General features: G+C 39.4%; 1 protein-coding gene across 11 annotated transcripts in view; it reads left to right on the forward strand.

Moving 5' to 3' along the window:
• SYNE2 (spectrin repeat containing nuclear envelope protein 2) overlaps nucleotides 1-26,668 on the forward strand; it is a 298,118-nt gene that overhangs the window by 216,039 nt on the left and 55,411 nt on the right. For all 11 annotated transcript variants that reach the window (XM_070513755.1, XM_070513754.1, XM_070513759.1 and 8 more), the window contains 16 exons: nucleotides 4-213; nucleotides 1,384-1,485; nucleotides 2,437-2,556; nucleotides 2,712-2,912; nucleotides 4,338-4,511; nucleotides 5,817-5,948; nucleotides 8,599-8,795; nucleotides 10,019-10,151; nucleotides 11,124-11,306; nucleotides 11,721-11,867; nucleotides 13,557-13,733; nucleotides 15,303-15,458; nucleotides 16,824-16,976; nucleotides 23,025-23,195; nucleotides 23,637-23,767; nucleotides 25,755-25,959. In XM_070513755.1, the coding sequence (XP_070369856.1) occupies nucleotides 4-213; nucleotides 1,384-1,485; nucleotides 2,437-2,556; nucleotides 2,712-2,912; nucleotides 4,338-4,511; nucleotides 5,817-5,948; nucleotides 8,599-8,795; nucleotides 10,019-10,151; nucleotides 11,124-11,306; nucleotides 11,721-11,867; nucleotides 13,557-13,733; nucleotides 15,303-15,458; nucleotides 16,824-16,976; nucleotides 23,025-23,195; nucleotides 23,637-23,767; nucleotides 25,755-25,959 (2,592 nt within the window). The remainder of the gene's footprint in view (nucleotides 1-3; nucleotides 214-1,383; nucleotides 1,486-2,436; nucleotides 2,557-2,711; nucleotides 2,913-4,337; nucleotides 4,512-5,816; nucleotides 5,949-8,598; nucleotides 8,796-10,018; nucleotides 10,152-11,123; nucleotides 11,307-11,720; nucleotides 11,868-13,556; nucleotides 13,734-15,302; nucleotides 15,459-16,823; nucleotides 16,977-23,024; nucleotides 23,196-23,636; nucleotides 23,768-25,754; nucleotides 25,960-26,668) is intronic.

The raw sequence follows: 26,668 nt of genomic DNA on the forward strand, positions 1-26,668 counted from the left end.
CAGACGCTGGCTCTTGAGTTGAAAAAACTTTACTTAGCTTTGAGTGACAAGAAGGATGATCTTTTAAAAGCCATGACTTGGCCTGGCAAGAACACCAGCTTGCTCCTTGAATGTTTTGATAACCTCCAGGTCTACCTGGAGCACACCCAGGCTGCAGCTGCCTCTAGAAGCAAGTCCCTGAAAGCCGGCCTCGACTATAACCACAGTTATCAGGTATGGGCAGGGCACTCAGCCTACTTTGGTGCTGTGTTAGGTTACAGAAAGGACCCCTAATTTCCATTAATTCCTGTTCCTGGCTGCATTTGTGAATAGGAATTGCTAAGGAAAGTGGTGAGATTCTTTCTGTGAAAGTCTTGAAGTTAGTTCTCCTGCTCATGGTTGGAGACCATTTGAAAGCAATGCCCTTTCCAAAGTCTTGGGTATGAATTTGTTAGGATGAGCTAAAGTAATATTTCTGTATTACACTCAGCCACTTAATGAGTGTCATAGGGGAGGATTTCTAGATGAGAGGGAGCCAATAAAGTTTTTCAGCAAAGGAGTGGCAGTCTGTGTGTGTCTCAGGTAGAGTCATTGGCAGTTGTCTATGGGGATTGGAAGAGAGACCTGAGCAGGTGGACTAGTCAGGAAGCTACTAAAATTATCTCATGAAAAAGAAATGAAACACGACACCACTTATGAAGGAGTCTTGCCCATCAAATCAAACCTGAATTTGATCCAGCCTCTAGAATCCAAGTACAATAGGCACCAGGGAAGAAGGACCTGTTAAGCAGCTCCGTGGGAGTGCAGTCAGCCAAGTACAAACAGTGGGAAGCTGGAGAGAATAAAGAACTCGTTTCCCCTCCCCCCTAAAAAAATCCAAGAAATGAAGAAGAGAGGGGGTCGGGGAGCCTGCAGATTATAAGAGACTGAAGACACATATTAATCCATTGCAACCTATTGGACCTCATTTAGATCCCAATTCAAATAAACCAAAAAAGAAAATTACAGGCAATTAGAGAAATGTGAACTCTGTCTAGTATTAATAATACTAAGGAATTATTATTGATTTGTAGAATTTTGAAAGAGAAATCTTTGTCTTTTAGAGATACATACTGAAACATACTGATAAAATAATATGATATCTGGGATTTGCTTCAAAATAATCTGAGGGAAGGGAGGTTAGGTACAGTCAAGAAAGCTCAGGGGAGGGTGCAGAGAGACAACCAGCCACAAATCAATCATTGTTAAAGCTGCGTGATGGTAATGCAGGGATTCCTCTATTTTTGTATATGTTTGAAATTTCTGATAGCACAAAAATGAAAGGATAATTAATTTTCAAAAAGGTATTGAAGGCCTAAATGAGATTCTCAGTTTCCTGCTTCCTGCATTTATCTTTTTGTACAGAATGAAATAAAGCGATTATATGATCAACTTATTAAGAATAAAGCATCTTTACAACAGTCTTTGAATGAGATCAGTGGCCAGAGTATTGATGAGCAGCTTCAGGTAATCAAATGAAAATAATTCCAACTGGCCGGCCCTTGGACCAAAGAGTCGTGTATATAAGCTGTGTTTCTGAACCATTTCCCTCTGTGAGCAGTGGCAAGGCTTAAGTAAATAAATAAGAATGAAAACTATTTATGTTGACCTTTAAAAATATCTCTTGAGTGGTACTTGATGAAGTGTAAATTAAAACAAAAAAGACCATTGTTGCATATCAACTAGGCAAGAGTTTGAGCTTGTGCAGTGTTGGTAAGGGTGTTGGGAAAGGAGACCCTCACCTCTTAGTAGGAATGCTGACTGGTCAGCTTCAGGGACCACTTGGCTATAGATTATAATTTTAAGCATAAATACTCTTCCATCCAGCAGCATTTTCACTTCATTTATTTAAGTATTAATTGAGGACCTACTATGTTCAGATGCTGCTCTAGGTGCTGGATATGCACTTATTGTAAGGGAGTAAGACAAGTGCATAAAGATAAATAATCATATAAATATTCAAGGATGGACCTGGCAGCACTGCTTGAATTAAAAACTGTTTAATAGCCCCAAAGTCCATTGAGAGCCGACTGTTACTAAAGCAGTGTGCCTCCATACAATGGCATGCTATGTGCCTGTTTAAAAGGAGCCATATAAGTTTGTACTGATTTGAAGAGATGCTGAGGGGCTGATAAGTGAGGAGTGCACACTGTGGAACAGAATGATGTGTGCAAGGCAATGAGTGTAAGGATGTGCCTGGATCTCCTGGTACATGCCTGAAAGGCATTATGGACATGCTGTTGACTGTGCATCTCTGGGAAGAGCTGGAGGTGGCGGGGGCGGGGTTGGGGTGGGGAAAGCTGGACTTGCATTTTTCCCTTAATTCTTTCCTGTACTGTTTAAGTCATTTTACATGAATATATACCCTTCTCTAATTTATTAAAAGGTTTTACTCTTTTGTATTGTCTCTCACCTTAGAAAGCAGATGCGTATACAGTGGAGCTGCAGAACTCCGAGAGCCGAGTTGCAAAACTAAGAGACGAAGGGGAGAGTCTTCATTTACCTTATGTTTTACTTCAAGAGGTTTACAAATTAGAGGTATGTCTGAGCAGAAAACATTCAATCAGTGAATTACTATGATTATAAGGAGTAAGACTTTTTTCTTCCCCCAAGGGAGTTTAGATTTGTTCTTCATTTGGGTTATTTTCATGGTTGGATGAACATTTTTGCGCACACTTACTCTTTCCTTTCAGGATGTACTTGACAGTATGTGGGGAATCCTGAGAGCCAGGTACACGGAACTCAGCAGCCCTTTCGTCACTGAGAGCCAGCAAGATGCTTTGTTGCAAGGCATGGTGGAACTAGTGAATATCGGAAAGGAAAAGCTTGCTCATGGCCACTTACAACAAACCAAAAGTAAAGTTGCCTTACAGGCTCAAATACAAAACCACAAGGTAAGACACATGGGTCAGGTCACCTTTTCATAGACTGAATTTTCCTGTGTGTGAACAGAGCATCCACTTTCTTCCTTGGTGAAATATACATCGTTCGTTCTTATTTTTTTCTTTTTCTTTTCTTTTTTTTTTTTTTTTGCTGAGGAAGGTTTGCCCTGAACTAACATCCATGCCACTCTTCCTCTATTTTGTATATGGGTTGCTATCACAGCATGGAGGCTGACAAGTGGTGTAGGTCCATTCCCAGGAACCGAACCCAGTCCGCCAAAGTGGAACATGCCAAACTTAACCACAGGGCTAGTCCCTCATTTGTTCATCTTTTAGCAAACATCTCTCAGAGTGCTCACTGTGTACAAGGAACTATGCTAAATCTAAGAATATGATTGTGAGTGAAAACAGACACAGTTCCTTACATTTATGGAGCTTTCAGCCGATAGAGAAGACATATTTATCAAGGAGTCATTTAAACAAATTTAAAATTAAAATTAAGATACATGCTTTCAGAGCATTTAATAGAGGAAATTGAATTCAGTAAGTTGGGAAAGGCTTTCCTGAGAACAGAGATCAAAGGAAATACCTATTTAAATATATAAATGTATATCTAGTGTAATGCCTCAGTAAATCCTTTAGTTTCCCATTATTTCATTAAACAAAAACCTCATGATCATCAACTAAAGATATGCAGTAATTTAAGTGCTGATGATAAAAACTGTATAAGACAGAGTTCCTACCTTCAACAAGCTGAAGTCTAGGCCTTTGATAAGTGGACCTTCTCCTAAGAAATTCAAACATAAATACTGTATAAAGAATGGAGGAGAAGAGGATAAAATATATTAATTGAAACTTACAGTGTGTCAAGCCCTATGCTAAATGCTTCTATAAACCCTTCTATCCTTTTCAAGGAATAGGAGAAGAGACTCACATAAGAAGTTCCTCCACATAACTACTGGGGGCAGCTGACTCTAAATGGAGAAGAATGTATGAAGGAAAGCCTTCCTCTTTAAAGGTTCTTAAAGTGCTATTCTGGGAGTTTTTACATACCAGGATCCCAATAGACCTCGTCAATAAATTCCCTTTATTTAGCCTTTGTATTGAGTAGAAGTTAGAGCCAGGGTTTAGGAACCCCCAGCTACTGGATGCGTGGCTTCTTGGCTCACACATCTATCCACCCAACTTAGTGTCTTGAAATTCCTCGGCCACGTCAGTATCTACCTTTTTGTAAAGTTTCTTAAAACTCAGAATAACTGATTTAGGGAGATCTCACTGGAAATTTTTGTTTTCTCATATATTTGACTGTACATGGCTGTGCTTTTGGATTTTGGATTAAAAAACAGATATAACAGTATAAAACGTTGAAGTAAGTTGGTTTTTAAGATTTTCACAATGTAAAAATAAATAAATATTAAAACCTTCTCCATTTTACAGCTTTTTTTCCAGAAGCTTGTTGCTGGCATGCTGTTGATCCAGACATACTCCAACAAAATGCTTCCTTCTTTATTGCAAAAGAAAGAGACATCTTGGGCAGAACAAGTAAAAGAAGTTAAATTGCTAGAAGAAAAGTCACACCAATATGGGATAAAGCTGCAGAGTTTGTTACAGGTATTTGGCTAGTATAAACTTTGTACTTAAGCTGGGAATTCCGAATTTTCAGCCACCACCTCCAGGTGTCAAAAAGAAGTATCTAATTATCGTTAAGCAGTAGGCACAAGGAGCTAACAATGAGGAATGTGGAACCCTGTTCTAGTTCTGACTGCTATTCCCTGAGTGAAGTAGCAGCTGAGACTTCTATGAAAATTACGGATGGCACAGCATCTTTCTACTTTCTGGGTTTGTGTACAAATAAACAAAATGGAAAGCACTTTGAGACCTTGAATGAGATCGCTTGGATAAAATAGTGGTTCAGAAATGGTACTTCCCAAAGGAGACAGGTCCACATGATGATGTTGAAGTAGATTCATGACAGTCTTGTCCCAGTTCAAAGAAAAAAAATTAAATTTGTGTAAAGCTCTTTCTCAGTGTTAAGGTTTCCCCCTTTAACTTTTTATCACAGCGAATGTTAGCCCGTGAAGGAAATATTCAACTTTATAATGTGATAATATGAAATGGGTTTTTTTAGCTAATAAAATTAATTTCCTAGTTAGTGTGTCAAATTGATATTTATAGTACTATTTCATGGTATTGAAATAAAAAAAGACTCCTTGAGCCCCGTGAGTGCCCCTAATAGCCAGGTGACCCACTATTTCAGTAGTTATGAGAATCAGTAAGGTGGTTATTTTCCCGCCTTAGTATTTCTTGTGTCCGTAAGTCAGCTCTGTCGTGTGCTGAGACCCTCGCCGTGGGCTTCTGTGGAAATGGAGAGCTAGGATGAGGCAAGGCTCAGGCTAAGGCAGCAGCACTCCCCCGATGAAGTGTGAGCCCACACTCCTCAAACAGTGGAATCGTGTGCGTGCAGCACGGTAGAGTGATTTTCAGTGGACGGGGCATTGGGGTAGGGAGGGCGGAAGCAGCCTGACAGGTGCTTCTGTTGAGAGAGGCTTTAAGAGTTGGCCCTTCCTTTCCGGATGAAAGAAGGGCTCTCCTACGGCTCTGAGGCCTCCACAGAGGTTCATGCTAAGCGTATCACTTTAACTTAATCCTGTTAGTCCCTACTCGATATGACGAGGCAAGCATAAAACACTAATGCCCAGTGGGTTTCTTAAAACCTTCTCCACAACGGCAATGGAATTGTTTCCCATTAGACACTGAGCTGTTACCAGGCGGGGTTGTACCTCACAGAAGCCCTAGAAATCTGCACTTCCATTTTGTGTGGTCTCAGAGCTCATTTCTGTTTCTGATTAATTTTGTCATGGTCTGGAACTAATCTAGAAAAGGGGCCCCAGTGATTTTATGTTCTTGATTCTCTAGAAATGGGAAGAATTTGATGAAAACTATGCATCTCTTGAAAAGGACCTGGAAATGCTTGTATCTACGTTGCCCTCTGTGAGTTTGGTGGAGGAGACAGAGGAAAGATTAGCAGAAAGGATTTCATTTTACCAGGTATTTTGCCTCCCTTTAAGACATCAAAGGCATGATCTGTAGAACCTTATGTGGTTTTTCTTTCCAATCAAATTGCTTGACTTTGAAGGTGAATGATTTGAATTGAAATGAAATATTGTTCGTCACATAACTCACTGTTACGTATATTCAGGGAAACTGCAGATTGGCTGTGAGCTCCTCAGCATAACCCCATGTCTGGCGTGGGGTCGAGGTCCTTGGCTTGAGTCCTGGCTCTCACTTATCACTTTGTTACCTTTCTGTCCCTAAGCCTCTGTTTCTTTATCTAGAGAATGTCGAGAATCCAGAGAGTTCTGCCCATCTCAGGAGGTGGATGTCAGTGGGTATGGAAATGAGCTGAAGTATGGAAAGAACCTTGCAAACCACGGGCCTCTAAACATATGTTTAGTTTTATTATTACAGCGAAGGCCTGATTCGACATAGCCTATGAGACAGGCAATAAATAATCTGTTACCCGTCACCAGCTTTATAAAAAGACTTCAAACGTTAAAATTTTTCTTGTGTAACATTTAGTACTGTTATAATCAAAGTCTCTGTGTCTCAAATTTTGGGCTATAGAAAAGATAAAACCTTAAAATGATTTTTGATGACATTGAGAACATGACCAGCGAGACAAAAGCAAGTTTTAAATCTTCTCAACAGAAACTTAAAATACTTAGTTTTCACTTTAGAAAATATGTGGTCAGAATCTGAGCTGCTCAGCTAGAAGTAGTCATCCAACACCAACTTTAAAACTTCAAAAGTATGTCTGTTGCCTGAACAGACTGGGTAGAAATTGAAAGCGTGAAATACTTGCCAGGGCCACGCCACTCCAGAGGCATTTGAGCTACAAGGAACATTTCCAGAGGCTGGAATGCTGAGGTGATGCTCTCTAGATGCCTGGACAGCTTGCGGTTGACCTCTGCCGTCTTATTATGTTGAGCCTAACTCGAAGATAAATCTGAATCCTCTGGGGGCGGGAAGCTGCTATTAAATTCTTTGTTAGCCTACAGATGCGGAAGGTACCATCTGAATGGCTGAAAGAACACAGTTGAAAACATAGCATTTTAAATCTCATTATATTAAGAAACAGTTCATGTTAGCCAACCTGAGATAAGCCTGATTATTTCCCCAAAAGTGACCGTATCCATACTTAAAATGTGACCTGTGATTCTGTTAAATTTGAAATATTTTAAAAAATGAAATAATTATTCTAAGACTTTGAAATAAATTTGCCATTTGACTAAAAGAAGACAAATATCTTGTAAAGCCCATCTTGTGTACAGACCCCTTCAGGTCGTTCTCAGCCTCCCGTGCCACAGAGAAGTTAGTGTGTATCTTGAGCGGGGACTTCTGAGGACCCTAGGCGTTGGTCATGTGGCCTCTGGAGTTGAACAAACCCTGTTTAAATGCTGGCTTGTCACCTCGTGGGCTGAGTGACCAATGTAGTCTGACTCCTGTATATAAAATGGGGAAATTAAAACTTCTCAGAGACACTGAAAAGGCGAAGTGTCTCACACTGAAGGCTTAGAAAATTAGAACCTTTTTTTTTTTTTTAACTAATGTTGAACATTTTATTCTAGCTTAGCCTACAGGCTCGGGCAGGAGTAGGGGTTACAAATTGGCGTGGTGGAAAGGGCATTGGAAGTAGAATTTTTTAGTAGTTCTTTAAAAAACTTAAGTTAATTGGAAAATAGCAAAAGTTCTATTTGGATCATAATTTATTTTTTGAGATGAAATTTAAATAGCTGTCAGGGTAAGCGTCATTAGTCGAACCCGAATGGAAGACAACTGCCTTTAGGCAGAATTCTCTATAGGGGGTCATTATATTCGCAGTTTTGAAGAATTTTATTTTTCTTTTCACAAAGTTGGATTAGTGATGTGCTGTTTTAATCTATTCTTCTAAAGTCCTCTTCCTTTCCCCCTGCTGAATCCTTACGTTCAGAAGACTCTAGAAATGAGTTTTTCCCCTACTATTTGGGTCTAAAATATCATAAAGAAATATTTGCCTGTTTATCCCCTTCATACCTAGGTCACAACATAAAATGCTTGCAGGTGCCGGGCAGGAGAGTGGAAATGCCTGGGTCTCCAGTCGGAGGGGTGGCAGGGACTGCGGTGGAGGAGGAGGAGGAGGAGAGAGAGCAGGCCCTTCTAAAGGAGGCCACTGCTCCTTGCTTCACGTCTTTGCCACGTGAGAATGCTGACCCAGGTTGCTGGCTCTTCTACTCTACCCAGAGTCACAGGAAATGCTGCTTTCTGTGTAAAATTTCCTGGTTTTCAGAATAATCTTCAGGTCACGTGAAACCTGTCTGCAAGCTGAATGCACCCCATAAACTGCCAATTTGGTTTTTGTTTTTAGATGGAGGAATTAACTATCAGATCTAAATCTGTGAATTTTGGGGTTTTGTTGGCGTATGTAAGTCTGTAGCACTGAATCTGTGCCGTGGAAATGCATTAGTCAGATGCTCTCATCATGAGAGGTGATCAGTCAACTGTTCATCCTGTTTGTCCAGCGAGACCGTGGAGTCTTGAGCATTAGGAAGCTGTTCACGTTTCTTCAGTAGCCTCTACTGTAGCTCATTAATGAAGTATTTGGGAGTGGATTGGCTGGTTTCATTTTTAATAATTCATTCTATGACTTGACTTTTATTAGCAAATAAAAAGAAACATCGATGAAAAGCAGGCTCGGCTTTATCAGACTCTGAATGAAGGCAAACAGCTGGTGGCGTCTGTGAACTGTCCTGAGCTGGAGGGCCAGATGGCAAAGCTAGAGGAGCAGTGGTTGTCCCTGAACAAAAAAATTGACCATGAACTGCACAGACTACAAACGCTTCTCAGGCATCTGCTCAGGTGTGTTTTCTCAGAGATTGATCGGTGTCAGATTTTGTTGTGGAGAAAGACCACAGAGGGACTCTGCACTCACCCGATTTTACATGTCGTCCCCCTCTATATGGTTCTTCTTGGACGATCTGAAACAGTTAGGTCCCTCTTCTGGGCTAAATGGGGTCTGGAGTCTCTAATGTTGGTTTGCTAGACTCAGGATAATATATAGTCAGTTCTATGGAAACTAGGAATTATGTTATAAAATTATGCATGTAACCTTTATACCATGATGTTGCTCTTTCCTACCCTCTTCCAAAAGTGTGTTTTTTGTTTTTTCTTTTTTGTTTTTTTTGGTGAGGAAGATTTGCCCTGAGCTAATATCCGTGGCTAATCCTCCTCTTTTTTCACTTGGGGAAGATTAGCCCTGAGCTAACATCTGTGCCGATCTTCCTCTATTTTTGATGTGGGATGCCTCCACAGCATGGCTGATGAGTGGAGCAGGTCTGTGCCTGGGATCCGAACCCATAAACCTTGGGCCACTGAAGTGGAGTGCAGGGAACTTGAGCCACTCGGCCAGAGGGCCGGTCCCCAAAAGTTTTAAAATTTAAAAAAGTTAAATAATTTTAGCTAACAGAATAGTTTGAAAAAGGCTCTGGAGTTCTTCAGAGGATTATTTTTGTTCAGTTGATCTAATCATGAACCCCTTGAGGAAGGTAGAAAACAGAATGTTTAAACCTCGTTCTCATCCTCGCCTCTCGGGGCTGTCTTAACCTAGAAGTTTAAAGTTACAAGAGGGACAGCATTTTGCTTGGATATTTTCATCATATCAGATAGATATGTTGGCATCCAGCCAATAGCAGTTTGCTATTATACAACTTATATAAATGCTGGTGATATTTTTACTATAAATAAATCTGTAGAGGACATTTGCTGAATGGAAATAATCTCTGTCTTTGTCCATGGGTTTACTTTTATGTGGAGTAATAGGAAATTTTAAAAAAGATGTTTTAGGCTTTAAAATGTCTCTTTATTCTTGATTAGTCATACTAGAGTCATAGAAAATACCAGGAGCATCAGATTTGGGGCATGGGATAAAACAGTATAATCCTTAAAAACATCATGATTCTCTGAGTAATAGGGCTGCTCAACACAGGAGAACACACAGTAAAGTAAGCAGAAACTATGCCAATGACGCGCATCATCAATGGAGTGCGTTTCTAATTTCCTTCCTCTCACTTTGCTCCTATTAGTTATAACAGAGATTCCGGTCAGTTAACCAAATGGCTGGAATCTTCTCAGCAAACTCTGCAGTACTGGAAGGAGCAGTCCCTCAGTGTGTCTCAGGACTTGGGTACAATCAGAAGCAACATAAACGATTTTTTGGTAAGTTGCAACAGAATACACTCCTGTAATCACCAGTCAGAAATAAATATCAGGGTTGATGTGATAGTTTCCATAATCATTTGTGAATAAGGGATAAGACTTCGGCTAACAACAGCTGTGTTCTTGAAGTGTAAAACTGTTTGTTTATTCTCTTCGTTTATACACTTATAATGATGATAAAGTATATTTTTAATTGACCCTATAAAATATATATAAATTTAAAACTTGATATGACATGGGGCATGTTTCACAAATGCAGAAAATAACTCCGTTGCCCACCCCAAAAGCCTCACAGGATTATTAATTCATAAAGGTTAAAGTTAATAAATACGTGATCTTACATTATTGTATACAGAACCGGTATTTCTACTAAAATGTTATTCTTCTGTTGTTTTAAGATAAGGAAGTATTAGTTCTGTAATATAAATTACACTTTTGAAACCTTTTAGTCTTTTCCCTTAGTCTTTTCTCTTTTTTTCTATTTTTCATATTTTGTAGCTATGATTACTCACTTTGATATTAAAATGTAAATATTTAAAAATATACTTGGAAAAAACCTCTAAGTACACGGGAAAGATTTAGATATTTTCGTTAAAAATTTGTTGCATTTAGTTCATTTAATGTGAACTTTGTGTTTTTTAGTTTCTTTTTAAAGTTGAAATGATGATTTGTCTATTTTTTTAAATATTAACCCACTAGATTATAGACTGCTCAAGGGGTAGGAATTCCATCTCTTGTTCCCCACCATACATAGATATGATGCCTGGAACAGTGCCTGACACTTAGTAGGAAAAATGTGTGTGTGTGTGCGCACATGTGCAAGAGCACATTTACAAATACACATACAAATATTTATTATTTGAGTTGACTTCAGTTATTTAGTTTAGACTCTACCCAGTTATTCTGACTCTTAGTTACTCTGGCTAGATTTAAATTTTGAAAGTTGCTTAATTTTAAAACTGTTTCCTTTAGGAGTTTTCAAAGGAACTTGATGAGAAGTCCTCCTTGAAGACTGCAGTTGTAAGTACTGGGAACCAACTTCTTCACCTGAAAGAAGCTGACACGGCTACACTGAGAGCTTCCTTAGCACAGTTTGAACAAAAATGGACAATGCTCATAACTCAACTTCCAGACATTCAGGAAAAACTTCACCAGGTCAGTATTTAAAGACCCAGCGTTTGAATTAGCATTCACTTGTTAGCTCACAACTCCTTTAAAATTATTTCTCTGACTCAGTAATTTTCATTGACACTACCTATTTTTCTCTGGCGTGACTGAATATAGGTCTTAATTACTGGACTCTCCTCCAATGGGATCTTTCTTAAGAGAGAAATCAGGCTTAATTACTTTATTTCTCAGTTTATCTGCACCACTGTGTTAGTTTATGTGAAGGTCATTGTCATTGTTTTGGGGTCACTTATTCTAAGCTCGAGTGCTGGGTTGTTTTTGTAAGTAACCTACGTAATTATGTAGCAAGACCTTTTATCAAATCAGGCATCATCTTTAATGATGCCCCGAATCGTTTTGTTAACTGCAGGTAATTAAATGGAAATCATTTTGTCCTTGCAGCTTCAGATGGAGAAATTGCCGTCTCGTAAAGCAATCACGGAAATGATTAGCTGGATGAACAATGTGGAACGTCAGACTGCAGATGAAGATGCTGAGCACTCACTGAGTTCTGCATCTCAAGTTAAGAGTCTTCTTCGGAAGTACAAGGTAATCATAGAAAAAGAGCCGGAAACCTTTTCATTAAATAAGAAGGCAAGTCAGTAAGAGGGGGAATACTAAACAGAAACATGTAGGATATAATTTTGAAAAACTAATCCTAGGGGTGAGGGATGGGGTGATGGATGATTCTAGAGAGAGCAGTTAGTATACTTGCTCATATTCTGCCTAGATTCCTTCGGTGATTCCCGTCACCACAGGACAGAATCCAAGATTTTAATTGGCTCTCGCCCCTCTTTACCTCTCCAGCCCCGTATTTTCATTCCCCCATGTAAACTGTGGTCTCTGCCAGAACCAAATGATTTGCAGTCCTTCAGCTGCCTCTGGTGCTCTCCCCGCTCATGGTTTTGTACATGCTGCACCTTCGGCCTGGAATTCCAGTGCCCCGCTTTAGTCGTAGAAATCCTCTTGGTCATCCTTCAAGCATCAGCTCAAGTATCTCCTCATTTGAAAATCTACCCCTGACCCTCCCAGCTAGACCAGTTTACTTTTGGGATTCGGTGTCTCCAGGGTCCCATCAATAGGTCCTGTCATAGGGTATTATAATTATTTGCTTGCTTGCCTGTCTCTTCACCTTGATTTAGCTTCTTGAGAACACAGGCTATCCTTCACCTCCCTGAAACGGCACATCTAGCCTGATACCTGGCATCCAAAAGGTGTTAAGTAAATGTTCTTTGAGTAAGAGAGTGCATACAGATAAATCGACATCCTATAAACAGATATGAATGTGGCCTGCTCCATCATATTTGATTTCAAGCAGTTTTAATTAATGTTTAACAACTCACACACAAACATTGATTGTGTGCCAAGCAATGTGTTCACCACTAGGAACACAGAGATGAATGAAGACCCGGGTCATTGTTTTCAAAGATCTCACGGGCTGATGGATCTAACCTCTGGTAGGCAGAAGATGAATGGCTTCATCACAAAGCACGTTAGCGAGAATTTCATTTTTATATACTCTCACATCCTAGCTTCAGTGAGTAGTAGAATCTTTAAGGGTCCACATGTACGTATTCTTGCGGGCTCTAGTAACCTAGACATACCCCCGGGTTTTCCCCCCAGATGTCTCCAAAGGAGCTGCTAAAACTCACCAGGAGAAACCCAGCAAGGTTTGACAGGCTTGACAGAAACGTGTTGGCCTTGAGGGGTTTAGAATTGCTGTAGAACTTAAAGTCCTCCAAACTGGGAGGCCTACACGGTCCCCAGAGGAACAGAAGCTGCCTGAACTGGCAAAGTTCCTTAAAGGTGTCCTGGGTTTTCTGGGAGAGTCTTAACTTCAGATTTCGCCTCCTTTCATTTCCATGAGCCTGCAGGATGGCTCTCAGTTCCAGTAGCTCTCTGAGCCTCTCACGGGAACCCTCTGTCAGTCTCTGGTCCTTATTTTGTTTCAGCTGATGCAGCTATTATACCATACATGGTGCTGCCGTCGACTTCTGTCTGAAAGCAGTGAGTCTCTCTGTTCCCCAGCATGTGGAATTCCCAAAAAGACACTCCACTCAAATAGCGCACACACCTGGTAGGATTGCGGGGTAGAGTTAACACAGCACAGACAGGTGCCCCTTGATTGATGTATGGGGGCTTGGCGCCCCCTAGAGTGCACCAAAGGAACTCCAGATCATCTAACCTACTTCAGTCCAGGCTTTGGTTGGTTGATTTTGTTTTGTTTGTTTGTTTTAGGAGTTTAGAATGGAAATGGACTTTAAACAATGGATAGTTGACTTTGTTAACCAGTCATTACTTCAGTTAAGCACCTGCGATGTAGAAAGTAAGCGCTATGAGAGAACAGAGTTTGCAGAGCACCTGGGAGAGATGAACCGTCAATGGCACCGGGTACACGGAACACTAAACAGAAAGGTGTGCTCATGTGTGATGGTTTGATGTATGATTGGTTTTTGCAAAATACAACTTTCTGAAAAGTTTGAAAAGACATTCATATAGTTAATTTCCAGTTATGCCTGATAATCGTCTCAGTTAGAGCCCTTTTCTAAGTCCTATGTTTCAGCATTCCTATTGGTACATATAAGAGAGTATGAAAATAGTTCTTATATTTTTTTGAGATTTCTTAGTGGGAAATTGAGTTAGGCAAGTGAAGAGGATAAATTTTATTTAAGATGTCAAGTATTCTGAGAGACTACGAAATGACCAGAGATTTTGACATTTTCTGTGAAAGTAGATGTTCAAAGGCAGCAAAGCTATTTCAGCTTTGAAAAGATTATAAAAAGGAAGAAAAATAGATGTGGCCTTGTGGTAGATTTTTCATTCCATGACTCTGAAAAGATTAAGAAAACTTATTCTTGGAAAAATATTTAATATTTATATATTATTGGTAATGACAATAGGTTGATTTCTGCTGTGTAGAGGATGCATCCAAATGGGTTATACAATTGAGATTCAAGTACGTGAATGGACAGAGAACATGAACAGATAATTCACAAAAGAGAGAATTATCGTTAACCAATAAACATGGAAAGATTACAACTTCAGTTATCAAACATTTGAAATAAACATTAATGTAACATTGTACTTATTAAATTTTTCTCATTCAGTAAGATAAACATAAAACCTAAAGCCATCACATTCATACGTTACAGATAATGGCTACATACCCTTTTGGGAAACATTGGGAAAATTTCCAGAACCATGATAATCACCTTATCTCTTAAGCCAGAGCTCCACCTCTTACACCTTTATCTTAGTAGATGGTCCTCCAAAAAGGAAAAGATTTGCACATAAACCGTTCAATTCAGCATTTTTATACTGGTGAAAAATGTAGAATGCCTTAATTTCCAACTACATGGGAATAGTTAATCAAATTATACTGTGTCCATTTGATGAAATATTGGGCAGCCTTTTAAATTAATATAAGGCATATGTCATGACACAGCAAGTGCCTATGACATTGGGAAAAGAGTTTAAAACTTTATGTATGCTATGATTGTAACCTGATAAAAATTGTAAGCATTAGAAATGAGAAGAATCAGACATTACAAGCAATAATTATTAAATTGATGACGTTTTTGTGATTTTTGATATTGACTTAATTTTAAAGTGACTCTAATGAAGAGAGTCTGGGGAAAGAAAATTTTATTAAGCTTCACATAGATCAATAGGTAATGCAATGAAAAAATATTGAATGTTAGCAACATGATTTTATTTTGTACAGATATTATGGAACTCCAAAACAGCCAGCTTTCTTAGCACGCTAACTGTTATATCAAATGTTAGGTTTTTTTAAAGGGGATTTTAATTCTGTTTCCTGATTTATGGCTGTTTATTCCCAAAGTTATTGGGAAATTTTATGCAAAATATTAGAAATCTGAGATGAAACAAAATTATCCTATTAAAAATGACACATCATGACGTTTACATTTTAAAGCATGTGGTTTAAAGTAAGAATTTTATTTTCTTATTTACAACTTGTAGCTTCAACATTTAGAACAACTTTTGGAGAGTATCACAGAGAATGAAAATAAAATACAGATTTTGAACAACTGGATGGAGGTGCAAGAGGAGAGACTGAAAACTTTACAAAAACCTGAAAATGTGATCTCAGTGCAGAAGATGCTCCTGGACTGTCAGGTGAGAAGGCACACAGCACCTGTCCCACGCGGCTTGATCATGCTGCTTAGTCACCACTCGTGCCCCAAGGAATGGGGCAAGCTGCTGTAGTTTCTTTGGGTTCTCCTCCAAACCCCTATGTACTTACTTTCTTATGTAAAACAGACAATCATCCATGGGCTTTACAAAATTGCAAAACGCTGTTTTTTATGATAAACAGAAGGTCTTTTCATGCTTATTGTTGTTCTTAAGAGACTTGAGTGTTACTCCTGAGAAAAAAATATTCCAAGGGAATTTTGATTTAGATGTTTTCCAACTTTTGTGTTTTTCATTAATTTACCCAATATTTACAAAATTACTCTAAGTTTTCATTATTTTTAGTCTTTCATTCTGTTTCTTCAGAAGAAAATGATTTTCTTTTACCTACTTTGTGATGTGTTCTAAGAGGACCACCTGTCCCTTGGAACCATTGTCTAAGTCACATTTCGGCTTGAGGCTGTTGACCGTGCCCTTTTTTTGTTCAGTTGTCATTTGTGAGGTCACTTAGTCTTTGAGGTGCCCTCACCCAAATGTGGATTAATCCCCCTTAAGCCCTGCTCTGATTGTTTCGCTCCCTATTGAAAACATTTCAGTTGTCCCCGTAGCTGCAGATGGCACAGGTTGTGCTGCTTTTGCACCTACTCCAGAAGGTATGGCACTACTCATTGTCGGGGGTGGAAAGTCAGCTCAGACCCCAATTCTGCTTAGAAGGCCACAGAATAATACTGGGCATAATATGTGAGCAGCAGCATCACCATAAGAGATCTTTTCCAATGGTCATATTCTAACTACCCACTAGCCGTTTCCACTCGAGAATTCTCACAGCCGCCTTGGATTCAGCATAGCTCCTGACTGGAAGCCTATATTGCATAGCTCAGTACCACACCACCCCCAGCAGGCCACCCTGGTTTCCCTTGAGTGCTGTCATGCATGTCGTAGGATATCGTCACTGTTTTTCAGAGGAGAAAAGGCAAACTTGGGGGTTTGATGACTTAATCCCTGGTCAAACCGCCTGTAAAGGGTGGACGTGGAATGGGGACTAAGTCTCTGGGACTCTTTCTACTGTAGTGTGTGATAAGGACTTGTTACCTAGATTCTTCTAAAATCTAGAGCCATGTAATAATTGGAATTATTGTAAAAATTCATATTCTAATATTGTAAAGTCATTGTAATAAATCATTGTCAAAATGGAATTGAGTTTACTATTAAAATATCTTCAGTATAGTTTTATTTAATTTTATACTTAATGGCATTTTTACTTGAAAAGAGCTAACTCTTGTTTCTTACAACTTATTAATTATTTTATAATATTGTGCATGTGAAAACCTTTGGCTCTTGCCCTTTCAGGATATAGAAAATCAACTTGCAATTAAATCTAAAGCACTGGCTGAGCTGAGACAAAGTTGCCTGACTTCAGAAAGTGGGACAATGCCATTGTTGGCAGATACAGCATCCAGAATTGATGGATTATTTCAAAAGAGGAGCAGTGTTATCAACCAGGTACTAGAATTCATCTGAACTGTACTATTTCTCTTCACATATCCTTTGTTTATCTTATTTGTTATTTAATCATGGAGACTCACTCCAGACCAAAAACTGAACAGTTGCTGAGAAGAATCCTGAAGTGAAGTAGAGAAAAGCATTTCAAATCTCGGTTTTCTGCACTGGATAATCAGAGGCAAAGCCCGGGTTCAGCATCATTGGCGGGCTAGAAATCCATTTGGTTATCTTTGTTTTGTCTAATGTACTCATACAGACAAAAATGTCTCCACCTACCAAACCCAGCAGAGTATCTGGCATGGTGTCCTGGCCACATGTACAGGAGCAGCTACAGAGAAATGGCTCAACTCCCCCCATGCAGAGAGGGCCCTCAGGGACGGAGTGATCCTGCCTCCTGTAGCCTCTGTTAAGCTGGAAGCATAGTCAGCATAGGGAAAAGTCCAGAGGTGGGGAGAAACATAGCATGTGGCCAGGAGAAAGTACAGAGGAAGAGTGTGGATGATTTTATGAAAGGCATGTCAAAGTCTGCTTTTACCCCTTCCAGGAGGAGAGCATCAAAAGAGAAAGAACAGGCATCTGTAGACGTTGCAATCTTGATGTTTCCCCACAAAGGAAGAGAGAAAACTGTAAATACTAACCAATTATAGGTGTCTCCATGTTTCCTAGAGAGTCCTTACTGTGGATTATTTGTCATCTAGTAAAATCTACTTTCAACCGTTTGTTCCAAGAGGGAATTGAGAATAACCTCGGTGAATGAAATCCATAGGCGACCCTCAGCCTCATTCTTCTCCCAGAACTCAGGCAGGAAAATAGAGATAAGCTTAATGTATCTTGTCTGAGTCGTTTGTTAAACATATCTTTTGTGAGACACTATGCCCACTGCTGAGGGTACATAGATCAACAAGACAGTAAATGAGTCCTACCCTCAAAGAGTTCACAGGCTACTGAAGGAAAGACACTTGAACAGATCGTTGCAACACAATTAAATTACAATATAATAAAAACGTAGAGGGGAAAAAGGATTAAATGAGATAATGCATGTAAAAAACATGCAGACAGTAGAGACCATCCCTGACTTACAATGATTCGACTTATAATTTTTTTACTTTACGATGGTGTGGAAAAGCAATACGCATTCAGTAGAAACTGAACTTCGAATTTTGAATTGTGATCTTTTCCCAGGCTAACGATATGTGGTAGGTTTCTCTCTTATGATGCTGGGCAGCCGCAGCAAGTCGCAGCTCCCAAGCAGCCATGCAGTCATGAGGGTGAACAACCGTTAGACTTACCACCATTCTGCACCTATACAGCCATTCTGTTTCTCACTTTCAGTACAGTAGTCAATAATTACATGAGATATTCAACACTATTATAAAATAGGCTTTGTGTTTGATGATTTTGCCCAACTATAGGCTAATGTAAGCGTTCTGAGCACATTTAAAGTAGGCTAGGCTAAGCTATAATCTTTGGTGGGTTAGGTTTATTAACTGCATTTTTTTTTTTTTTTTTGAGGAAGATTAGCCCTGAGCTAACATCTCTGCCCATCTTCCTGTACTTTGTATTTGGGACACCTGCCACAGCATGACTTGATAAGCAGTGCAAAGGTCCACACCTGGGATCCAAACCAGCAAACCCCGGGCTGCCAAAGCACAGTGTGCGAACTTAACCACTGCGCCACTGGGCTGGCCCCCTAACTGTATTTTTGACAGCGATATTTTCAACTTATGACAGGTTTATTGGGATATAACACCATCATAAGTCAAGAAGATCTGCACTAGCGTAAAGATAGACATATAGATAAATGGAATAGAATTGAGAGTCCAGAAATAAATCCTCACATTTATGGTCAATTGATTTTTTTTTTTTAAAGATTTTTTTTTTTTTCCTTTTTCTCCCCAAAGCCCCCCGTACATAGTTGTATATTCTTCGTTGTGGGTCCTTCTAGTTGTGGCATGTGGGACACTGCCTCAGCGTGGTCTGATGAGCAGTGCCATGTCCGCGCCCAGGATTCGAACCAACGAAACACTGGGCCGCCTGCAGTGGAGCACGCGAACTTAACGACTCGGCCACGGGGCCAGCCCTATGGTCAATTGATTTTTGACAAGGATACCAAGACAATTCAGTCGGCGCTGGTGGGGGGATAGTCTTTTTCAAAAATGGTATTGGAACAACTGGATATCCACATTCAAAAGAATGAAGTTAGACCTCTACATTCACACCATATACAAAAATTAACTCAAAATAGATCAAAGATATAAAGAGCTAAAACTACAAAAGTCTTAGAAGAAAACATAGGCGTAAATCTTCATGACTTTGGATTAGGTAATGGTTTCCTAGATGTGACGCCAAAAGCACAAGCAACCAAAGAAAAAATAGATAAATTGGACTTCATCAAAATTAAACACTTTGTTTCAAAGGACACAAAAAAGTGAAATGATAAACCACAGAATGGAAGAAAATATTTGCGTATTTAAGGGACTTGTATGTAGAATAGATAAAGAATTTCTACAACTCAGTAATAAAAGGACAAATAACCAAAGAAAAAATGAGCAAACGGTCTGAACAGACATTTCTCAAGAAGATAAACAATGGCCAATGAGCACATGAAAAGATGCTCAATATCATTAATCATCAAGGAAATGCAATTCAAAACCACAATGACATACCACTTCACACTTATTACGATAGCTGTAATAAAAAGACAGACAGTAGTGTTAGCAAGGATATGGAGACATTGAAACCCTCACACACCACTGGTGAATGAAAAATGGTGCAGCTTCTTTGGAAAACAGTCTGACGGGTCCTTGAATGGTTAAACAGAGTTGCCATATAACTCAGCAATTCTACTCCTAGGTGTCTACCCAAGAGGAATGAAAACATATGTCTACATTAAAACCTTGAACATGAATGTTCATAGCAGCATGATTCATAATAGCCAAAAAGTAAAAGCAACCCAAATGTCCATCAATTTACAAAGGGATAAATAAAACTGGCATATCCATATAATGGGATATTAGTCAGGCATAAAAAGGAATGAAGTGCCCATAGATGCTACAACATTGATGGCCTTGAAAACATTATGCTAAGTCAAAGAAGCCAGTCACAAAAGACCATATACTGTATGGTTCCATTTATGTGAAATGCCCAGAATAGGCAAATCTCTAGAGACAAAAAGTAGATTAATGACTGGGGAAGAATGAGGAGTGGTGGCTAATCAGTATGGGCTTTCTCTTTGGAGTGATGAAAATGGTCTAAAACTGATTATAATGATTGTACACTTTAAATAGGTGAGATGTATGGAATGTGAGTTATATCTCAATAAAGCTTTTTTGTTTTTTTTTTAATGCAGAGGGATACGACCTAGATCATGCATCCATAAGCTCTCCAAAGTCAACATAGCCTAGTGTTTAAGAACAAGGGCTTTGAGTCTCTACCTAGATAAAGGTCCTGACAGTACCATTTTCTAACTTTGTCCCATGGCAGGTACTTAACCTCTCTAAGCCTCAATTTCCTGGTCTATAAAATAGGCATGGTGATACCTACTCATTCCTTTCTACCTTGGTGGCAGTGCATATACTGCACTCAGTGAATGCTCCCCTACTGGCGGATCCCATTTCTAACATTTTGAGAATGTTCTTTCTTCTTGTCGCTAGCATTGTGAATTTTACTTAATGGGTTTCTTATCCTCTCCCTCAAACCACATGTCCCATTTCTTTTTGTGGAGCTATAATATTCTAAGGGGCTACCCTTAAGAGCACCAGGAGTTGCACCAACTTTATATGAGGAAGCCATGAAGGCCCATGCGGCCTGAACCGTGGCAGTGCCTTGTGTAGCAGTGTGCCTGTAGGCCCTTTTGTACCAGAATCATCCTTGCCACCCAGATAGGTCCAAGCTTCTGAGAGGTACATCTGTGAGGAGTGCCCTTCCTGCCTCCCTTTTTTCCTTCCTTTCTTTTATTCTTTCTTAATGACTCTGGCTCTTTTTCTGAGCCATCCAGTCCTTATAAAGACATTTGGCCCCCATAATTGCCAATGTGAGACTAGCATTTTAGCCTCCCAGGTTGTTTTTCCTCTGTCCCTGTTTCGGGCAGGGTTTGGGGAAGCCTCCTTATCACGGTGGATGTGCAGTGCCCTCTGTAGTTGTTAAGCAGAGAACAGAGGGCCTGAATGCAGGCCTGTGTAATTACATCCAAAACTCGACATCACCCTACAAACTAAGATGTCCAGTTTGGCCAACATAGTGAGCACACTCCATTTCTACTCAGATCTTCATTTTAAATTGAGATATAATTCCCATACCATAAAACTCACCTTTTGAGTGTACAATTCAGTGGTTTTTAGTATATTCACAGAGATAAACAACCATCACATATCCAATTCCAGAACAGTCTCATCACCTCACAAAGAAACCCCCATACCCATTAGCAATCACTCCCCATTTCTCCCTTCCCTTAGTCCCTGGCAACCACTCATCTACTTTCTATCTATGAATTTGCCTATTCTGGACATTTCATATACAGTCATGCGCCACATAGCAATGTTTTGGTCAACAACTGACCACATGTAAAACAGTGGTCCCATAAGATTAGTACCATATAGCCTAGGTGTGTAGTAGGCTATACCATCCAGGTTTGTTTAAGGACACTATGATGTTTGTACAATGATGAAATCGCCTAATGATGCATTTCTCAGAACTTATCTCTGTCATTAAGCGATGCATAACTATAAATGGAATCATACAATAGTCTTTTCTGTCTTCTTTCACTTAGCATGTTTTGAAGATTATCAATATTACAGCATGTATCAGAACTTCATTTCTTTTTATGGATGAACAATATTCCATTGTGTGGATATACCACATTTAGGTTATCTGTTGATAGACATTTGAGTTGTTTCCCCTTTTAGGCTATTATGAGTCATGCTGCTGTGAACGTTTGTATACAGGTTTTTGTGTGAACATATGCTTTTAATTCTCTTAGGTATATACCTAAGAATAGAATTGGTGGGTTGCATGGTAACTATATTTAACTTTTTGAGGAACTGCCAAACTGTTTTCTTTAGTGGCTGCACCATTTTACATTCCCACCAGCAAAGTATGAGGGGTCCAGTTTTTCCACTCTCTTGCCAACACTTGTTATTATCCGCTTTGCTTATAGCCATCCTAGTGGATATGAAATCATGTCTCATTGTGGTCTTGGTTTACATTTCTTTAATGACTGTGAATATTGAGCATCTTTTTAAGTGTATAGTTGCCCATTTGTATATATTTAGAGAGATGTCTATTCAATCCTTTGTCCACTTTTTAGTTTGGTTATTTTTCCTTTTTTTCTTGAGTTATAAGTGTTCTTTATATAATATATATATAAATATATATTTATATATTCTCAGTTGTATCTGATATCCTTTAAGTGCTTCAGCTTCCATCCTTTCATGATTATTGAAGCATACTAACAGATAAAATATGCTCACTGTTGCATTTCTTCCTAGTTTGCACTTGCCCATTGTTTTGGCCAGGTATGTTTCGTTTCAATTTATGCTTGCTTGCTAGTAGTAATCAGACTCAAGTGCCAGGTAGCACAGGTAACATTTTACATTTATAATGCTTTTCAGTTTTCAGAGCATTTTCATAGACACTATTTATGTTTTTGTCTATTATCTCTCTGTTGATGATGAGGAAACAGACTCAAGGTTAAATAAGTTCCCCAAGGTCAGAAAGCTAATAGGGTGTCCCTGGAACGTGCACTCACAAATTCTGATTCCTCTCTTAGTGTTCTTTCACTGGCTGTCACTCTCTTGGCCAAACTCTCTCCCTGCAGATCCTTCTGGTCTCAGGGCTCTTTTCCATTACCTGTTCTAGAACTTAGCCTTCTCTGATATTTTTTGTTCATTGACCTTCCCTTCCCACCTTCAATTAATCACTAAAGCTCCATCAGTACTCTCAACTTGAAATGCCTAAGGTGGGTGCAATGGTAGAGTCCTTAGGGAAAAAAAAATGATGAGAGAGCCTCTTCTCACTCATTTTCTAAATATGTTTTCTCTTTTCATATAGGTCAATGAGCTCAAAACCTCCATGCAGTCCGTTTTACAGGAGTGGAAGATTTATGATAAACTCTATGATGAAGTGAGTACGATGACAATCCGATTCTGGTACTGCATGGAACACAGCAAGCCTGTGGTTTTATCATTGGAGGCCTTGACATGCCAGGTGCAGAACCTTCAGGTAAATTAACCAGATTTTTGTACAGTGCATTATTGGCAGAAAATCTCCAGTGTTTGCTTTTGCACTCCCCACAAAACATTTTAAACAGCAGCATCATAAGTATAACTTGAAATTCCAAAATGGCTCACATGAGCCAAATGAGCAAAAGTTTGTAAAAGTATACATTGAATTTTTCTTCATTTTTCCTGTCCATATTATTTCTCAACTTAAAGGGTTTGGGTGGGCTTTTTTGTGTGTGTATGCTTTTTAAAGTTTTAGTCTCAAATGAAAGAATGCCTTCTCAGTTGTTCTCTTCTTCACCTTTCTAATCATTTATCCCAGTCCTGTTAAGGTTTGAGTGTTGTTATTGTTGGGAAATAGCAACAAGTGCTGAAAAGCTGCTGCCTTCTTTGGAAGTAGCCAGGCCGTTCTGGAACTAACCTCCCTGCTCTGTTCTCTTAGTCTCTTCAAGATGAAGCTGAGAGTAGTGAAGGGAGTTGGAAGAAACTCCAGGAGGTTATTGGAAAACTCAAAGATTACTGCCCCTCAGTTGCTGAAATAATCGAAGAGAAATGCCAAGATACTCACACAAGGTACGTATTAAGATACAGTTTGAATAATAGATCAGATATCGTCATCATAATGACATGAGGCAAATGAAGTGCCATTTGAGTCTTCTTAAATCATCTGAGGTGACTGGATTCTGCTCTCTTCTGCTTTAAAGGATCTAGTTCATGTAAGATTTGATGTTGTGAAGGCTATTACCTGCTTTGTACAAGTATTGGGTATAATCAGTCTAGAAACACCCTAATTACAGCCCCAGGGTAGCCACTTTCAGAGGGCATAGACTAAATGCCCAGTGTGATCCTCAGGGACACCAAAATCACAGGCAGAAACAGACTAAGGGGTGTCAGATGGACAATCTGTGTCACTGGAAACATTCTAAGATGGAGGAAAGGGGATGTTAGGATACCTCTCAGGGAGGTGATATTTGGGGTTGGAAGGAATTCTTTGATGACCCGCTCTGTTGAATGGGCTATGAAAGTTGGCCTAAAGATCATTTGCTCCAGACAGTATTGAAGAGGTTAAGCTACCCTCAGTGTCCATCTCCACCCTTCCTCCATGTAGATTCAGCCTCTCCTGTAAATCAACTTTGAACAAAGGACACCAAATTTACATACCCTGCAGTAGTGTGGTCAGCTCTTGATCCATTCCTTATTGGAAGAGGGGAGGGTGGGAGGGCAAGGAGGAACACAGAAATGCATCTGACTCTACATACGGTATCGGGGGCCACCCTCAAAATGCATGGTGGTGTAGTTTGCTATTAAAGGGATTCAGTTGTCACCACTGCACCTACATGTTCAGATGTTGGCACAAGAATATCTTGGAAGGCATGTTGAAAAAGACAAAAGAAAATATCACCACAATGCTAATAGTACCTATCACTAGATTAATGAGATGTCAGGGAATTTTTTACTTTCTCTTTCATAGATAGGTAGATAGGTAGGTAATCTAGATTTAGATATAAAGATAGACATAAACATACATGTTTTGTGGGTTTTGTTGTCTTTTTATTTTACAAAGAACATATGTTGTATTTATAATTGGGGAAAGTCTTGTAAAAAAACATTATTCTGTTAAGATTTTTGAAATACATAAAAGTATAGCAATTGTGCCATTTTTCACACGTTTAGCCAGGTTGAGGATGTTGTGAAACACTTATTCTCATGTGCTTCAGGTGAGAATGTAGATATTACAGTGCTTTCAGAAAACAGTTTGATCATATATACCCATAATCTTAAAAATATTTACATATGTATATTCTTTGACCCACTAATTTTCTCAGAAATCTAGTCTAAGACTAATATCTTGGAGTATAGAGAAAAACTTTTGAACAAAGTTGTATCTGAGCATTATAAAGGAAAGCAAAAATTGAAAAAATACTTCAATATCCATACTAAACAGGAATTTGGTTATTGTAACTAAACCAAAAACAGGCGATTTGCAGATCATTACGTACAGCCCTTTAAAATTAGGCTTAAAATTTTTTATTAATAACATGGGGAAAATATTTTGTAAAAAGTTAAATGGGAAAGAAAGGCAAGATACTACAGTTTATATATGGAATAAGAATAATTTCCTTTATTTGCACTTTTATACAAGGAATACGTTGCTTTTGTAATGGGAAGATAAATTTTATATAAACACAATTTAAATGAGGCCTATTTAAAGACACCCCCTCCCCCCCATAAAATAGGAGTCCTTCCCATGTGGAGAAAGTTTCATCAGGAACACAGTTCAGTGTTTTCTTTACCTTTGCCTAAGAGACATTCATAATATAATAGATATTTCTTGCCAATCACAAATTTTGCAGTTTTTGTTGAGAATTATAAAGTCAATTAAATATCCTAATTTGGACTTCTGTTTATGTAATGGTGATGCCATTAATAGAAAAGGCATTTAACAGTCTCTTCTTAACAATCCATCTGCTATTAACTTACTGGTAGAAGGTGTGCATTGTGCTTTTGCTGCAAGAGAAAGGATGGAATGAGGGTCCTGTTGTTCATGTTGCGCTGACAGGTGGACCCAGGTCAATCAAGACATCGCAGACCAGCTGCAGAAGGCCCAGAGTCTGCTGCAGCTCTGGAAGGCCTATAACAGCGCTCACACTGAAGCTGCAGCAAGGCTGGAGCAGCAGGAAGCAAAGTACCGACAGCTCGCAAACATCAACATGTCTGGAAACAACCTGGCAGAGATCCTGACGCCGGCCCTGCGGGACTTAAAGGTGAGTGCAGAGCCCACTGGGAAAACCAAGGCCACGATAGCCCAGCAGACGGGGCCGTGACTCAGGGACTGGGCAGACCACAGGGACAGAGAGGGCATCAGAGCAGGTACGTGAGCACGCTGTGTAGGACCTGGGCAAGGCCGGGAGGTGTGTGGTTGGGAGCGACAGGTGGCGGCCCAGGGGGAGGTCTAGGCAGCAGGTAGCTGGGACAGGGGCACCTGACACCACCTTTTCCAAGTCTCCTCTTTCACTCCAGCAGGTAAATCTAAAGCAGAAGCCTCATACAAAGTCTCAAATGAAAGCACAAGTCTCTTAACTCGTTGTGATCATCTAAGAATAGTACAGGTTGAATCTCTTGCTTTAGAAATAATCTTGTGGGTATAATGCTTTTTAGACTACTATATTTCAGAGTATTTCTAAAGCAAGAGATTCAACGTGTACTATTCTTAGATGATCACACCCAGTGAATTATCCTATCATGTTGATGAATGCTCAGAAAGTGAATACATTCTAGTTTTAAAGTGGGTGACTAGATGCATTTTGTATCTTCTAAGGGGATTCTACATTCTCTGCAAATCAATCCACTTATGTCAAAAAGTCTCAGGCAGAGAACAGGGCTGTGTTGATTCTTACAATGGCATTAAGACAGATCCCTAGAGTGTTTGATGATTAGAAATATAAAACACAGGACTCTACTCAAGTGGTCTTC

This window comes from Equus asinus, chromosome 7 (genome assembly GCF_041296235.1).
Source record: "Equus asinus isolate D_3611 breed Donkey chromosome 7, EquAss-T2T_v2, whole genome shotgun sequence".
In the NCBI taxonomy this organism is placed as follows: Eukaryota; Metazoa; Chordata; class Mammalia; order Perissodactyla; family Equidae; genus Equus; species Equus asinus.